This window comes from Callionymus lyra, chromosome 4, assembly GCF_982586985.1.
Source record: "Callionymus lyra chromosome 4, fCalLyr1.hap1.1, whole genome shotgun sequence".
Lineage (NCBI taxonomy): Eukaryota > Metazoa > Chordata > Actinopteri > Syngnathiformes > Callionymidae > Callionymus > Callionymus lyra.
Window position 1 is genome coordinate 25965766 of NC_141821.1, and position 17125 is coordinate 25982890.

The 17125-nt window shown below is 39.0% G+C and overlaps 1 protein-coding gene across 2 annotated transcripts; it reads left to right on the top strand.

Moving 5' to 3' along the window:
* The first annotated feature begins 86 nt into the window (after positions 1-86).
* Positions 87-16882, top strand: synpo2a (synaptopodin 2a). Of its 2 annotated transcripts, XM_087789458.1 has the most exons (5): positions 87-254; positions 4607-4758; positions 5526-6220; positions 7773-10726; positions 13604-16882. In XM_087789458.1, the coding sequence occupies exons 1-5, from the start codon at positions 147-149 to the stop codon at positions 14036-14038; spliced, it is 4344 nt and encodes a 1447-aa protein (XP_087645584.1). In that variant the 5' UTR covers positions 87-146; the 3' UTR covers positions 14039-16882. The 2 variants fall into 2 exon arrangements, with proteins under 2 accessions (XP_087645584.1, XP_087645583.1); XM_087789457.1 differs by lacking the exon at positions 13604-16882 and having other exon boundaries at positions 7773-12557.
* The last annotated feature ends 243 nt before the right edge of the window (positions 16883-17125 follow it).

Consider the following 17125-nt stretch of genomic DNA (forward strand, 5'->3'; position numbering starts at 1 on the left):
GGGGGCGGGTCAAGGCCGTGACGTTCACGGGCGGGCAGGACTCCCTCACGATTTTGGAGGATCAGCAAAACAGTAGTATCTCTGACAGTATCGAGAGTTTCTGCTCCGCTGCACATCTGGGGGATCTCGCTGCTGTCGGGCTCAGGATGGGGTTCGGAGAATACATTAGTCTGAGACTGCATGGCGGTGCACCCTGGGGGTTCAGCCTGAGAGTTGGAGACGGGGACACCTATAAGCCTTTTCTGGTTTCACAGGTAAAACATTTTTTGTTCACTGATATAGCTTTTTAAAAAGAAAGTCAGATTTGTGCTTTGACACGGCGGAGGGAAAACATTCCTCTCTGTAAAACTGGTTTTCTTCTGGTGCTGGACTTTCTTGGGACCTTATATGGTGAAGTTTAGTGAGAGCTGAGATCAGTTATCACTCAAACTGACTTCAGCTGAAACAAAAACACAAGAAGTGGGTAGCTAGGTGATGAAAGTTCAGATGCTACACACACACACACACACACACACACACACACACACATAATCTGAAGTTTTTCTTGATACATTTTGCAGCTTCAGTTAATCAACAATAAATACTTTAATACGTACTTCTGCATATCAGTACATTTTTACTCTTTAGACTATGCACATTTTAAGATAAATTATTGAAGCTTTATTAAGAAACTGCATTCTTGTTTAACATTTAGCATTTAAAATACAATTTAAAGGCATTAAGAAAAATATATATTTTTTTCATTTTATTAATTGGCCGAGTCAGCAGTTGTTTATATTTGTCATTATTTAAGTTCAGGCAAAGGAGGGCCAGAATTTCAAAGAAATATAAAAGGAATATCTGCAGTCAAATACTTCAGTTGAATTTTAAAATACAAAACTAGACCTTCATTGTGTATTTAAAAAATGTAGCATTTGTGATGTATGAAAGTCAAATGACTACAAAATGTGAAGAGTAACAAAATTATTGTATTGTTTTTTACATTTTTGTTTATTCGACTTGATGTAATACAAGTTGAAGATTTGTATTTCCTGCAGCTCATTTTTGTCTGCACATGTGTTTTCAGACTCTTTTTGAGGGACTTCAATTTTGTTTGCTAGTGTTATCTGTGTTGTACTGAAAGAGGTACTTGAAAGCCTCATACTCTCTTGAAGCTGAACTCTGGTCGTGTTGCCAGGGTGAAGGTGATTGTTCAGAGGAATACACAGTGGAAGGATCCACAACCTTATAAGGGAGGTTGAACGCTTCTTGTGATTTGGCAGCCTGGTCCGAGCATTTCGGCTGATGAGGTCACTACGAAAGCAAAACAAACTCCTTCACAACAACTTTAGTAAGCCATGCATGGTTCCTTAGACAAGAAATGACACTAACACGTTTTACCTCATTCTGTTGTAAAAATGTTAATGTCTTAGATTCTTACCTCCTGGAAAACATCATAAAACGTGATGGTGAATTTTTTTTTAAATCCTCTTTAGTTTTTAGTTTTAGGTTCTTGCCAATCAGAAGCCATCATTCATCTTTGAGGTCTAGAGTTGATAGTTCTTCTCATTGTCTATTGTATAAAACATAGTTACAACACAAATACACACTTGAGCTCTGTTGTTATCAAGTCCACTTTTAGCACTTTGGTCTTTTTGGTGTTGAGCTCCGGCCCTACTAAATTTGACCCAGGTCATGGGTGAAGAAGCAGATGAGGAGGCGCTCATCACATCTGTCTTCCCCCCCTAACGGTGCCTCACTGTGCCTCAGGCGTCTACTCTTTTCTGAGCTTGTTCTGCCCTCTTCTGGACACAAGTGGCATTACCCTGTTTTTCCTGTTGATACACCAGATATATAAGTAAGTAGGTTATATTTATAGAGCGCTTTTCCAGACCAGGGTCACAAAGGGCTTAAACAATCAAAACAAAAAACAATAAAATATATACTTTAAACATCAAGATAACACAGAGAGTCTCAGAAAATCAAGGAAAAGCCTGCACGACTAAAAATGTCTTAAGATGTTTCTTGAGGAAGTCAGTAGGCTACACTAGATATATACCTCCTTTATTCTTCTCAAGTTCCCCACTTCCACACTGAGTTCTGCTCTGAGTCTGGGTTTTCTTCTTCTTTTTTGTGCCTGTTAAAGAAGTTACTTACTCTTACGTAAGCTGCACTGTTTTATATTATACAGTATAAATGAGAAGGTTAAACTGTGAAGTCTAAATTGAAGATAAGAGATATCCTCTTTGGGAGCATTAAACTCAGGCCAGGTTCAGAAGATTAACCGACAGCTCACCAAAAATGAAAGTTTTTCACAAAAATAAAAAGTGGTGAAAGAGACCATTTTGTAAGATCTCAAAAATTATCCATTCTTAACTAAAGTAGAGATTTTCTAAACTTCCTGTTCTACCCCTTTTACCTAATATATGTACCCTTTTGAAAAAGTATGTATATATACTTGTATATACATTTCCAAACAAGTTGGACATAGCTGACAATTTCACAAGACATTTTTATTCGTGCAGGCTTTTCTTCGATTTTCTGAGACTCCTGTTTTATCTCGGTGTTATCTTGACCTTTTAAGTATATATTTTATTGAGTATTGTTTTGATTGTTTAAGCGCTTTGTGACCCTGGTCTGGAAAAGTGTTCTATAAATATAAATTACTTACTTACTTACACTCAACGTTTAGTGTTCATAAATGTGCTGGGGAAGAAAGTAAGGGATGGAGGCAATACTATGGAAGGGATGTCAATATTGAAGGTATCAAGCTACATGGATGCACAATAAACTAATATAGAGGTGTGACTCGCGAGAATGTGCAAGATATTCTCATGTAAAATTCAGAAAAAAAAGAATAATTTCCCTTTTCACCGATTATATCTACGAGAATCATCCTGCTCGGTCTTTATTTTGATTGCAGCTGAAATGACTGAGAAAGTACGTGACAGATGATGACAGTCCTGATGATGGTGTCAGACACGTCCTCATCCTGCCAGGAGTGAGCAGTCGAATTGATGTGTAAATATTGGCTTTGTGTTGAAATTGTATCACCTGTTTCAAAAGCTGTTTGGCATCAAGCCAACAGTCATGTTAACCTGCAACTTTGCAACTTTGCTCAAAGAAAGTAAAGAGGATTGAGCTGGACCATCCGTCTACTTAAGCAGCGAAAAGAAACACAACAACTATGGAAAAGTCGACGCTGCATAATTGCTTACATCAGCTTTTGTTGGAGCAGTATTGAAGTGAATGCATGTGGCTGTGAAGGCTTACAAACATGAGTTTTTAGATTGACAATTATAATTGTTTTTTATTGTCTTTTTTATTATCTGAATGTTGCAAAATATAATCCCAAGTCAATTGGACCGTGTGGCATAGTCCTATTTAAACATGGCATTATGTATCCTCTGTTATTTCTTCAAGCTGTGAGACAATGACAAAGGTTTTAAACTCCTTTTTTGGACACTGAAGAGTTGCTATGTCTCCCTGCAAGTCAAGTGGTTGTTCTTGTGGACGGAACACATGCTGCCTTATAGGGCTTGTATTCACAGTGTAGAAGCAGTGGAACGCAGCTCTATAAAATTACTCTATAAAATACTGTGTTTGTAAACTGGTTCAAACACCCAGTGTTTGGCGTAAATAAACAGAATTAGCTTCTGACAATTGGGAACAGATGTCGTGGTGAAAGGTAATATCCATGGCAGTTATAGGAGAGGACGGTTTTATCAATGACGCATAGCAAAGTATTCATTTAGAATATCGAAGATGAGGGAGACTTTGGTTTTATAGTTGTATGGTAATGGTGAAAATGCTAACCCAACTCGTCAACGAATGTTGGCTCACACTAAGTACAGGGGCAGAAACAATTCTCCTTCAATGTCACTGACATCACAATTTCAATAATGTGATTTTAAATATTAACAAACTGGATCTGTACTGGCAAAAAACATGTTATCGAATGCTACAAATGGTAAAAGATTATTTTGAGGTTGTAAATGCTTGGCTATGGAAAACAAGGATTGATGGACAAACTTTATGGTCTCGTCACTAAATCAGAAAATGTGAATATAAAAAATATATTTGTTGCATGACTTGGCCATATACAGACTCTCTATAAATGTAAAGTTCAAAACCAACACATTGTAAATGACAACACATGCTGTCGTGTTCAATCCACATAACTTACTGTCTAAAACCGTTCTGGCTCTAAATCAAGACAGAAAATGGGTAATGAAAATAACCGAGCATTTTGAGTGTTAAATGTTTTATTTGAGGTTATTGTACTATAGCATATTGAGCTGAAGCAATAATCAAGTGTTATTCTAATGGTTTATTAAAATAACTTGCACTGTAACACATTCTAAATGTATCGATACAGTGAACGACCTGAGTAGAATGCAAAAAAAAAAAACTCTCACGATACATATTGTCAATCAGATTAACTTTGCATAAGTCAACTGCACTTTTCTTTACAGCAAAATATTGAAAATGTTTTTGTACCCACCATTGTGTGTCAAAATAATTACACGGTTAAATCAGAAAACTCAATAGTATATATTTCGTTTTTCTGTTTAACAGTATGCTGCATGTTTTTAGCATTTTCTCGTTCTTGATATCATTTGTTAAGGTTGAAGATGGCGGACATGCTTCTGTGGCAGGAGTCATGGAAGGAGACGAGGTTGTGTCTCTGAACGGTGAACCGTGCGCAGACCTGACTTTACTTCAGGCTCGTGCACTTATGGACACCCCGCTGGATTCGCTACAGCTGCTGGTAAAAAGGTATGATAAGAACATACACTTGATTGTTAACAGCAAAGAAGGTTGTTTGTGTGGCTGTTAGTACAAATGAAACGTATAAACATAAAATACATATTTTATTTAAATAAAACAGTCTACTGATTTTTTGCACATTAGTCTACACCAATATATCAATTTGTAAAATGTTCATTTCATTAACATTGAAACAAATGTCACGCATTGATGATTCAAATGATGAACATTTTTTTTTTAAATTGCTTCAGTCATTCTTTGATAAATTACAAGTACTTTTGAATAACATAAAATATAATAGAATCCACAACACCTATTTGACTATATTCAGATTCATGGAAGGAACCTTTGGAGGCAAGTTTGGAAAAACTTTAAAATTAAATACATTTTACATGAGCCCATCATTAGCTTTTGTATTGCAAGAAGAAAAGTCAATCATAAATATATGGATGTTTTGACAGGTGTACATTAAAGTAATAATAATAATAATAATAATAATAATAATAATAATAATAATAATAATAATAATAATAATAATAATAATAATAATAATAATAATAATAATAATAATATATTCTATTTAAGTTTGCAGATATTAACTCCATACTCATCTTAGTTTGTAAAACACCATACTTAATTTCAGTATGGTTTCTTTTCAATTTGCAAGAAGAGGATCCGGTCTATTTGAGTCAGCATGAAAAATAAATCAGTGTACTGTATATGCAGGATATGATTAATCTGAAAAACCTTCTCGTTTCCTTTTATTCCTCCTCCAGATATGGGGCTAGCCCCAACAGAGCCTCGGAGTCACAGGAATCATCCACAAGTGAGATGGATTCTTGTAGCGACACCTTGAAGAGCACTACTTGCCACATTTCTTCCTCGGCGGACCGACCCTTGAGTCGGGCGGACCTCTATATCTGTGACTCCGTGGAGAAGGAGGAGAAAAAAACATCATGTGTCAGAGACCCAAAGGAATGTGCAAGTGTAACGAGGTACCTCTCTCCCGAGGACATGGTTGAATTCCAGGTTTCCTTCTCTGATCAGTCTTTGGCTGAAACGTGCACATCTCTTGGGAGCGCACATGGGGTCGAGGGTTGCCCATCACCCGGAAAAACATCTGACAAGACGTACACGATCACCAAAAGCCTCCCTGTTAGACAGTCCTTCAGCCAGCATGGAGTATTGCTCGCCTCCCCTTCCATGCTTCGGCAGGTGGAGGTCATTCTCCAGCAGCCTTCAACAACAGGGAGGGGCATCAAGAGTTTAGGGGATGTGCTTGGCGGGCCAGAGGTCAGTGGAACCCAGAGTGAAGGTGACGAGGGAGGAGTGGGCCACAGCCCTGTCCCTGCCGGCTCTTTCAGCATCTCCTTTCAGGTTCCCTCAGAAGAGGGAACAGCAGGGGACGAGGACGACTCCAACTCGGAGAGTGGTCAAGACAATCGAACCAAGCACCGCGCAAAGACCGCCAGTGAGTATGATGAGTGTGGAAGTGTGAAATAACACCAATGTGGACTTGCATGAGTAACACTATGTTAATTGTGGTTAATTACATTATAGGACAAGATAATTATTTAAAGCCAATTGAAATAGGATTTTAAGGCTGTAAGAGGGAGCTGTAAGGTAATGGGTGAGCTACATTTGTCAACAGCATGTGTGCCAGCCAAAGCATGCACACATGCTGTATTCTCCTTAAAATAGTGTGTGTCAGAGCAGAGTGAAGAGGTTACTCAGGTCTTTGACCATGACTACTATGTAGTCACTTCCCAGCTGAATATGAGCTAAAGTTAAACGTCAGTGTGAGAGCTCGCTGTCAGTCAACTGACTGGATGAAGGAATTATTTAGTCTCAAGAACAAATGACAAATGTGGCTGAGGCGTTTCCCCCGAGACACGAATATAACCTCAGCTCATTGATGATGACTGCAGAAGTGGCCCTTTGACAGACAACAGCATATGCTCGCCTCTGCCCGTTACCTGATCCTTTCAAACTGGCTGCTTTAACTGAGCTAAAGAAGTGAGCTCAGCACTCACTCCTGCTGCCTGCTTCACCTTCAGGTTAGTCCAAGTAGAACTTTGATCAAAAGTACTTCATTTGTTTTAATTTATCAACAATAATAGTATATTGTTGTTTATGTGGTCTGCTTGCCGGATGTTTTTTGTATGAGTTGCATGAGACAATCTTTGAGTGACTCTGAGATTTCTTTTTTATCTGCCTTTGGTGTTATATAACTGGAAGAATCACAAGATAACAGTGGATTTAAAAGTTTCAAGTTTTCTTATATTTTCATCTCGGAGAAAATTGACTGATAGCTAATAATATAACTATAATGCCCTGATGTAATTTTCAGCATGCAATGTTAATTAAGTTCTCTATACTGTTTTTTGAATGGAATAAATACTGTTTACTTTTAAAGTATTCTTAAATTAAAAATGATTGACGACAAAGCAAACTGAACATTTCAGCCATTACATAAATAAACAGAACCAAACAGTTATTTTCTTTATTTATATTTAATTTTTACATCACTATTTTAATCTGGACCCGAATATCAAAGCACATGGTTTTTATTTGTTTGACACTGTGCTGTTGCCATGTTAATTTCTTTGTATACGTGAATGAAAAGTTGAAAAAAACAAAAAAACGTGCTTGTGCATTAAAATAGTGACGTTTGTCCGACATCAATGTGGTCACTGAAGACCCATTTTAGAGCCGAGTGTTGTGGGTGTGGGAAAGGGGATATCAATTTCATTTTAGAAAAGACATCAAACTGAGGGTGTGTAAAGGGGGGGCCATTGAGATACAAGGCAGTACCAAATAATTCCAACGTTTATTTTTAAATTTACCAACTCATTTAGACTGACATTTCCATTTTAATACTTCCCTCACTGAATTGACTTGATACATTGGATACATTTGACAGAAATAAATCTAAATTCTTTCATTTTGGATGCATCTTAATTCCCACTTCAACCAATAGTTATGTTCTATTAAAGCTAACCCTGTTTGTCTTGTCTCAACAGGGCTCCGGCGCAGGGAGAGTCAGTCTGAGAAGCAGTTAAAGGACGCCAAATCCAAATGTAAACGGATTGCTCTGCTTCTGACTGCAGCGCCGAATAATCCCAACAACAAGGGGGTGTTGATGTTCAAGAAGCATCAACAGAGGGCCAAAAAATATACACTTGTGAGCTACGGCACAGGTTACGACAATCCAGAGTACAGCAGCGAAGAAGAAGACGACAGAGCAAAAGAAGACAGTCAATTAAGAGAGGCTCTTGACTTTAAGATTGACCCGGAATTGAAGAAGGATTTATTAAGAGTTTCCCAAAGTAGTAGCCTTTTACCAACCCTCGAGTTGAAAAAGGGTCTTCCTGAGACTGAGAAGAATCTGGAGAATCAAGTGGCTATGGAATGTTTACCAGACACCCAGGGTAAGGGTGCCTTGATGTTTGCCCAAAGACGGCAGAGGATGGATGAGATCGCTGCAGAACATGAAGATCTTAGACGTCAAGGCATTCCGGTGGAGGGCATGAAGGAAGAAAGCAAGATGAAGATGGAACAGTCGTACATACAGGCTACCGGAGATAACACCTACATCGATGTGAACATACACCAAAAAAACTCACAACAATACAACCAACACCAAGAACAACAGTATTATGAGCAACAGCATTACCAGCTGCAATATCAAGAGCAACAATTGCAGCAGCAACAGCAATACCAACAGCAACAGTCATACCAACAGCAGTTGGCAGTGCATCAAGAACAGGAGTATCAGCAGCACCAACAACAACAAAAGTATCAGGAACAACAGCAGTTTCAGCTGCAGCAGCAACAGCAGTATCAGCAGCAACAGCAGTTTCAGCAGCAGCAGCAATATGAGCAAGAGCTTTATCAACATCAGCAAATGTATAAACAACAGGAGACACAACAAACTCAACACTACTCTGGGATGAATGGCCAACAGCAAACCATTGAAATCCAGAGCTCTCATGACAACCGTACAGCAAAACCTTTTTCTGCCCAAAATATGGAAGCTCCTTCTTACTCTGGACAGGGTGAACAAATAGCTTCACGTGATGAACGTATTTCTACCCCAGCATTCAGATCTGGCCTACTGGATTCAAAGAAGAGGATGGCAGGAAAACCAATGTTCACATTTAAGGAGGCGCCAAAAGTTTCACCGAACCCAGCTTTATTGAATCTTCTTAACAAAGGTGATAAGAAGTCGGGGGTTGAGCCTTGTCCCGAAGAAGACTACCTTAGCCTTGGAGCTGAAGCTTGTAATTTTCTGCAGTCTTCACGTCTTAAACCCAAGGTTCCACCACCTGTAGCACCAAAACCATCGGTCAATCCAAACACCCTCCCTTGGTCGCCTCAAATGGAAGTTTCAAATCAGGAAATTCCTCAACACTCGGAAATTGATGTATCTACACCTTCAGCAGTCCCAACCACAGATAATGCCCCTGTTTCACAAATCTGTGAACCTGTACCTGAGTTAGCACCCATACCAGTGTTACAAGACACTATACCAAGAGAAAACACTCAGGAGGAAGGTAAATTAACACCCACAGAGCCTGTAACTCAACAGCCAGTAGTAGCCCAAGAAGACAACTGTCTTGTCAATCCCCCACCTGACAATCCTCCACAGGGAAATTGGGTTCCAGAACAAAAACTAACACAGTCTACCAGCATGCCCTGTTATTCCACCCAGTCTCAACAGCCAGTACCAAGTCATTCTCCTTCACAACAGCCATGGGTCACTGGGCATCCTGGAACCCAGGGACAAGTGCAGCACCCATCTAACAATTGGACACCCCAAATTCAGCCATCTGAGAACGTATCACAAGAGAAGACAAACATAGAGCCTGTTGCACAACCTCCTTGGAACCAAATTCAAACACCCCAGCTAGTTCAACCACAATGGGCACAGATGCAGGAGCCCCGCCTCCAGGAACAGCCACCATCTTGGGGTCAACCTCAGGAATCGGTGGAGCAGCATTTGAAGGGGTCATGGCCCAAAGGAGAGACACCACAACAGCCACCATGGGTGACACAATGTCAGCAAAAACCCCAAGTACAGCCGCCTTGGGCTCAGCAAAATCAGACAGCGCCTCAACAACAACCACCGTGGGTCCAACCACCCCACCAGCAACAGGCTCCACAACAAACTTGGCCACCAGCCCAGTTAACCGAGCAAAATCAACCACCATGGGCTACACCTAAACCCCAACCCCAGGAGCAACAACAGCCTCCCAATGCTTGGGCATCTATGTATCCTCAAGCTCAACCTCAGCCTCCATGGGTTCAAGTCCCTCAGGCACAACCACAACCACAACCACAACCACAACCACAACCACATCCTCAAGCTCCTTCAAATTCTTGGGCAACGATTCCTTCCCAGACTCAATCCCAACCTCCATGGTCTCAGAATCCTGCTGAACAAGGTCAACACAACATGAATTCATGGGGAGCAGAGCAAAGCCAAGCCCATCATCCAACCTGGGTTCAGCCAGCACCTCCTGGGCCCACACCACAAACAAATTGGCAACAGCCTCCTTCAAGCTTTCCTCCTCAGTCCCAGATACCTACTTGGTCACCTGCACAACCACACGTCCAAAGTTCTTGGGCTCCACGGCCTCAGCAGGATTCGCTGGTGAATACACAACCATCTCCTAAACCTTGGGAGGCACGTCAAAATACCCCACCAAGTCAAACCCCAAGACGGATCAACAGTTACCCTAATCCTCCAAGAGATTCCCCACCTGTCAACCCCATGGCCACTCTCTTGAATCCCCCACCAAACTCGGCTTACGAGATGCCACCTGTCAGGGGAAAGGGAGCTGATATGTTTGCTAAAAGGCAGTCTCGCATGGAAAAGTTTGTTGTAGACTCTGAGACGGTGGAAGCAAACAAGGCAAGCAGATCAGCATCACCAGCAGCTTCTTTACCAAACGAGTGGAAATACACTCCCAATGTACGTGCTCCACCTTCACGCGCATATAATCCTATTCAATCACCTTCTTACCCTCCTGCTGCAATTAAACAACCCCCTTCAAGTGGTCAATCAAATAAAACTAAGAAAAAAGACAAGGATCAGAAATCTAAGCCAGCACCCAAACCCCTTAATGTAATTGATGTTATGAAGCATCAACCATATCAACTCAATGCATCACTTTTTACTTATGGTCCAGCAGTGGAGGTAGCTAAGGAACCTATTGCAAAGCCAAACTCATCACCTTTAAACCCACCTATTGAAAACCAGCCAGTTAGCTATGAACAAATTGTTAATGCTCAGCCTGTTGAATCACCCAACGTTCAATACCCCCCACAGATGTATGGGATGCCTATGCAACCTATAATTCATGATAACAACTACCATCAACTTCCTAACAGTTATCCTCAAGTAAATCCTTATCAGCAACCTCCTTCTGGTCCTTATCAACAAGCATATCCCCAACAATATCAACAAACTCCCACGTTAGCATTTCAACCTCAACCAGGACAGCCTTCAAACTTTTCCTATCAGCAGCCCAATCTCCCCTACCAACCACAAAATACTAGTCCTCCCTATTTGTCTACTCCATCCGTATCCTTCCCCCAACAGTCGCCAAATGTCTACGGACCTCCTAGTTTCACAGCAGCTGCACAGACAGAACCCGCAACTGCTAGCCACCCTGCGGCTGCTCCAAAGCCCAAGTATACAGCTAAGAGCACAGCACTGGTGTGGAAACCTCCTGGAGCTGAGAAAGAGTAGTTCTGTTAGGATAACTTAAATGTTCTCTAATTCAGACACATAAAACTAGCTGTTTAATGTCCAAATCTCCAGACTTTTCTATTACTTACCAGCGTAAAACAGAAAAATATTTGTAGGAAAAGTATGCCGATGAGTAGGTATTGTATATGATTAGGTGGTCCAATGAGTATGTAGGGGTAAATGATATAGAAGAAAAGGAAAGCAATGTAAATGGTCGATAAGTGTAAGTTCAGATTGATTTATTGAGGTTGAAGATGCTTGTCATAATCAATTAGATTAAATGTCCCAGACTGACCCCAGAGTTTGTAAATACTTAGATCATAATGTTATTCAGTCAAGTAAAAGGGTAAAAAATTAAATTAGTAATGCTGGTTTAAGTAATATCACCATTATGACAATAGGACAATTGAAAAGGGTTAAAGGATGACGGCAAGTGTTTTTTTTCCAAAAAAAAAGCCTTTTAGCTTTTGCCAGTTGAACATCAGAGGTTCCACTGGACGTTTCTAGTTTTGCTTCTGCCCATCGTCTCTTTAGCACAAATGCTAGCGGTTGTATTTAAAGCTTGGTGTCAGCTGTTGCATCATGTTTGCCTCTATATTTAAAACTGTTTCCTGAGGGGGTGCGCTGAGGTGCTTGGAGTGCTGGATTACATTTCAATTTTTTTGAGATATATTATGTATTACTTTTAATGATATATGCGTATATAATCATTATATATTGTTTTAAAACTTTAGTGAAATGTTTTTGATTTGTTTCTCATTTTAGATATAAATGAAAAATATAGATACAATTATTCAAACTACTCTTTTGGTTAATGGCTGCTTAAAATGTTCATGTTTTCACTTTGTGTTTCCCTGATTGTACACTTTCTGTAAGATACATTTCACTGCAATTAAATAGTCTCTGATCATTTCTTGCCTTTTCTTTCTCTTCTCTTATGCATGTCTATAATATTTCAAGTCTGCTTCAGTTGATCCTATTGCACTCGTTTCTCTTACCTGGACCATAACACGTGTATTTCTTTCTCTATTTACTCAACACTTACATTTACAGAACCTGCCAGACATAAGTTGCAAAATCATATTTCAACAATGAGGTAAGATTAACATGAATGTTACTATAAACACTTTGATACATTCCTGTTGCTTTGATCTACAAATTATATATATAATATGTGTTGAGCAGTTTAGTTGTTGTCAATTCATAAATATCTTATATGATAAATGGTACAGTTAATGTGAGACCATAAAACATTACAACATCTTATTAAATTGTACAGCAAACCATTGGAACCCCCTCTTTTGGTGTCACAACCCTGAACTCAATATAAACATATCACATGTTACAATCAGTCCACTTTTGTTTCTGTCTTTTAACGGGGCTTATTAGCTTAACGCCCTTTTTCAAAGTACAACGTTTTTTCTTAGAGAAGATCGTGTAAGGTACAGACATATAAAAGATATTAAACATTGGATGCAATCACAATTACACGTCCCCCACATACCACCACTGTACCTGTGAGTAATACAATCTACAAATCTACATAGCTAATGGTTCCTCAAGTTGTCATAAAGCCATAATTAATTTATGTATTTTTAAAACTCATTTTTTTGAATAGACTTTACTTTTCAAGCTGAGAATTCAAACGACATGCACTTCCAAGTCTTCAACAGCTTTTTTCTATTGTCACTCTGTGCTCATCACTGCAGTCTTTCTTCTCCAACTTCCATTTTTATTAGTTTCTGCTCGCTGTCGCTTCATGTTCTTACACATCATGTCACAGGGGGGCAGCATTATCCTTGCACTGAATCAGGAAAGCAGAAGTCCTCAATATGCATTTATATGAACAACGTTTTAAACAGTCATACCTTTTTTTCATTGTTATCCTTTCAAGGAGGTGAAGTATTATTTCCGTTTTTGTATTAAATTGTATTTATTTGTATATTAATTTGTTTAAAATATGATGGATAAATATAGTTGGAATATACTGTGATATGTCAATAACTACAATTATTACTTAATCAGATGTGCTCACATGTGTTGTGTGATAGAGAAAAAAATATTTCTTAAACTTTAACTGAAATTCCTATTTTGTAGGTCCTTGGCAGAAACGTATATCAGTCCTCATCAGCCAGAGTGTCTTCCGTCAGGGGTCATCAGCCTGGCTCTTCCTCATGGAGGCATCCAACATGGTCTTCCAAGAAGGTTGTGGAGCAGCAGAGGGGCAGCAAACCCCTCACCCCATGGGAGGCTGCTTCACGACATCCTCTGGGTTTGGTGGATGAAGCCTTTGTGCGTCAGAACCAACAGCAGAGCATCGCCACAAATGTTAGACAAGCAGCAGAGCGCAAACTTCTGCCGGAACCCCCAGCAGAGTGGAAACGCCAAGGGAGAACCAGCAGTCGTCCTCCGTTGCCATCTTTTCGGTCCCAGACACGCCAAGTGAACTCTTTTGGCATTTGTTATGGATCCCTGCCAAGAAAATGGCAGCCTCATCTGCCAACAGGGCCCCCCTCTTCTCATTGGCTTTAGACATACAGGTCAAAGGTCTCCACAGTTTGCTCACCTACAACCCTAGGAAACTACTCTAACACTGTCAATTTGGTATGGACCAGAACACTTCACAGTTGATGCAACACCCTCCCATTGCAGCTCGATAAATCCTCAATGTACTATTCATAACATCATTAGTGTGGTCCAAAGATTTCATGTCTTGGCAGGTCTGCCATCAACAAAGAAGCCATCCAACAATTATTCATGATGATGTTTATGTGTTTTCATCTTGTGCAGAAGCCAGAAGACAAAAGATCAACTGCTCTCGGCTAATTATTCTTTTCACAATGAAGACGTTTACACCCCCTGCTGTGTTCAGTGGGCCGTGGGATGTGGTACTCATCATCACTCGTGTCACTTCACATCTGCTTCAGGCTTGCGGTGGAGGCTGATAATCAAGTAGGATTTCAAAAGAGTTCTTAGACACATACATCGAATTGGACCGAAAATAAAATCCACAACATCAAATATGAATTATTTTACTTATTGTACTGTATGTAAGTGGGTATTTATTTCTATATACAAATAATTTCACTTGTGCAAAAAGTCTAACAAAAGTCTTGAGGTACCCATATGTCAAATTTGATCATTTTCCATCACACTTTTATTCATTCAGTAAGATCTATGATAAATGTTTGGATGTCTTACCTTGTCAATGGTTTATCTTCAAGACATGCCTCAATCATCTATGTCTGCAAACTTCTCTTCATGAGTTGCTCCCCTGCTGTATTCATTTCTAATTCTGTCCTTTCTAGTCCCCGCCAATGAAAACCTGAGCGTCTTCAAATCTTCTAACGGCTTCTTGTATCAGAACAAATGTTATTGAACTACAAATCATACCAGGTAACACAACTGTCACCTTTACCCGCTACTACTCTTTGTCACAGATGACACCGGGCTATTTTTCCACCTGCATGTACGCTTTGTTTTCGAATTACAATATCATCCAAGAACATCATGGTTCCTCCCTAAACTTGCAAATATTAAGGGGCTAAGGGTGGATCCTTGATGGAATCCTACTCTAACTGGGTATCCTAAAGTGCATTGATACATTTGATTAAAACATATTTTATTATATTTTCATCCATATGAAATTAACATGTGCATCTCACAAGATAAAATCACATCTTAGAAACTGACCTGATCAACAAGTATGAACTTCAGCCTCTTTTTCCACTTGCTACCAAAAGTCTTATAAACCATTTTCTATGTACAAGTAAGAGTTTTTTAATGCGTGTAGACACTTTGATCTAAATATTGAAGATATATTCAGTAAATAGCTTGATAAAGATCCTTCAGTTCTGCATGTATAGCGTAGCTCCATTCAATCAGACAAGGACACGTGTCATAATAGGGGACATGCTTTAGGATTAACAGGAAGAGAAAGTCTTAGGTGGACAATAACCCAGGAGTAGACTCGTTTATGTTCTGGTATGACTGGCTTAACTATTTTGTTGTTGTTTGTTTGGCTGTCTGTGACCCAGGACTGACTGTTAAAGTCCTCTGATATTGCCTTAATCAGATTATTTTGTTGCGTGTACACATGCTAAGTATTAGCAGTAATTAACGTTCAGGGGTTAAATCTGTCAATGTCCTGCCAATTCGAATTAATTTCTAAAAAGATTTTAAGGCTTGACCTAATAAAACAGTCACTGAATTAGAGTCTCAGTTACAGAATCATTTCCTCAATCAATCAAAGAAATATGATATTGAACCATTCTCTTCGATTATCTGGTCACTGCCGAACAAACACTGCACGTCAAACTCAAATCCCACCTAGTAAGACAGGTTTGTAGCGTGAGATGGTGAATGATGCATATAGTTGGCTCAAAACTACATAACAAAGGATCATTTACTTGTGGATCAGGAATTTAAAGTGGTAGGCTGGTACACTGGTTAGGTGAGCTTGTGACCCATTTGGGAAATGAAAGGAAAAAGGAAGAATACGGTGTCTATGGTGAATCCTATCCTACCTATGAATTAATCAATATGAATTAATTGAATTATTTAGTGAAGTAGAACCATTTCATTTGTTTAAATCTTGGATTAGAGATTGGACACATTTCCATTTTAAATAACTACAATGGAATATTTTATATTTCAACTTTAATTAGCTGATTTTAATGATTAATTAAACAATCTATCTATTACAATGGTAAGTGATTATTGAAAATAATTAATATATGCAATATATATATATACAATAAAGCCCTTGATTTATTTGTGTGTTTGCACCCATTATTGCATGGATATTTTTTGTGATTTTAGTGATTCATGTTGTGACAATGTATGTTTTATTTTTTTGTGAAACTATAAATAATTTGTAAATGCTCCATAATCTGGACATCAATTGAAGAGAAGGAGCATTTAAGGGGAAATGAAGCAGGAATGTGTACGTTATTTATCGTCAAACCCGAATGTATGAACGGAAAGAATAGATAGGATGAAAGGTAGTTATTTCTATTCAAGGAGTAAAGAATCAAGTATGTTCAGCCAGTTAGTTTTTGTTTTTGTTATATTATTCAGCACTGCATTAAAAAAACAACTCTCAGTTCCCTTAATTTTAAGACAATTTTGCATCACAGATTGTTGAAGATCAACACAAGTTTCATTCACAGTTGACACACTTTTTATTGTTCAGTTGCTGTTGAACAGTTCTTTGGTTGAGGTGCTTTTTAAGAGCGACAACAATGTTGAAGCAGATACTCTCTGTATATTGGCTCATTCAAAGTGTGTGTAGATTGCATCACCTCACAGATGTTCTCACCTCTAAGTATAAATGGATTGAAAGTTTTTTGAGAATAAAATCAACATATGATCTTGTGTGAGTTTTCTTTTTCTGTGATAGTTGATCCCGTGAGATTTTGTGTGTGTTTAATGTTTAGTTTAACCAGCAGGCGTTACATAATAGCTGTGTCGCTAGGCTATAATGAGTGATGAGACACCCTGGGAGTTGATAATCATTTTGTCTCTGCCAATTCAGAAAGAATTCTATTTGGATTTAATCAGAATGATTAACTTGTATTGATCAACTCGACACTGTGGTGATGGCGTGCATGATTAAAA

Coding starts and splice junctions, on each gene's coding strand:
- synpo2a (XM_087789457.1), top strand. CDS start 147: ATGGGGTTCGGAGAATACATTAGTCTGAGACTGCATGGCGGTGCACCC. Junction 4,759..5,525: donor CTACAGCTGCTGGTAAAAAG/GTATGATAAGAA, acceptor TTCCTCCTCCAG/ATATGGGGCTAGCCCCAACA. Junction 6,221..7,772: donor GCACCGCGCAAAGACCGCCA/GTGAGTATGATG, acceptor TTGTCTCAACAG/GGCTCCGGCGCAGGGAGAGT.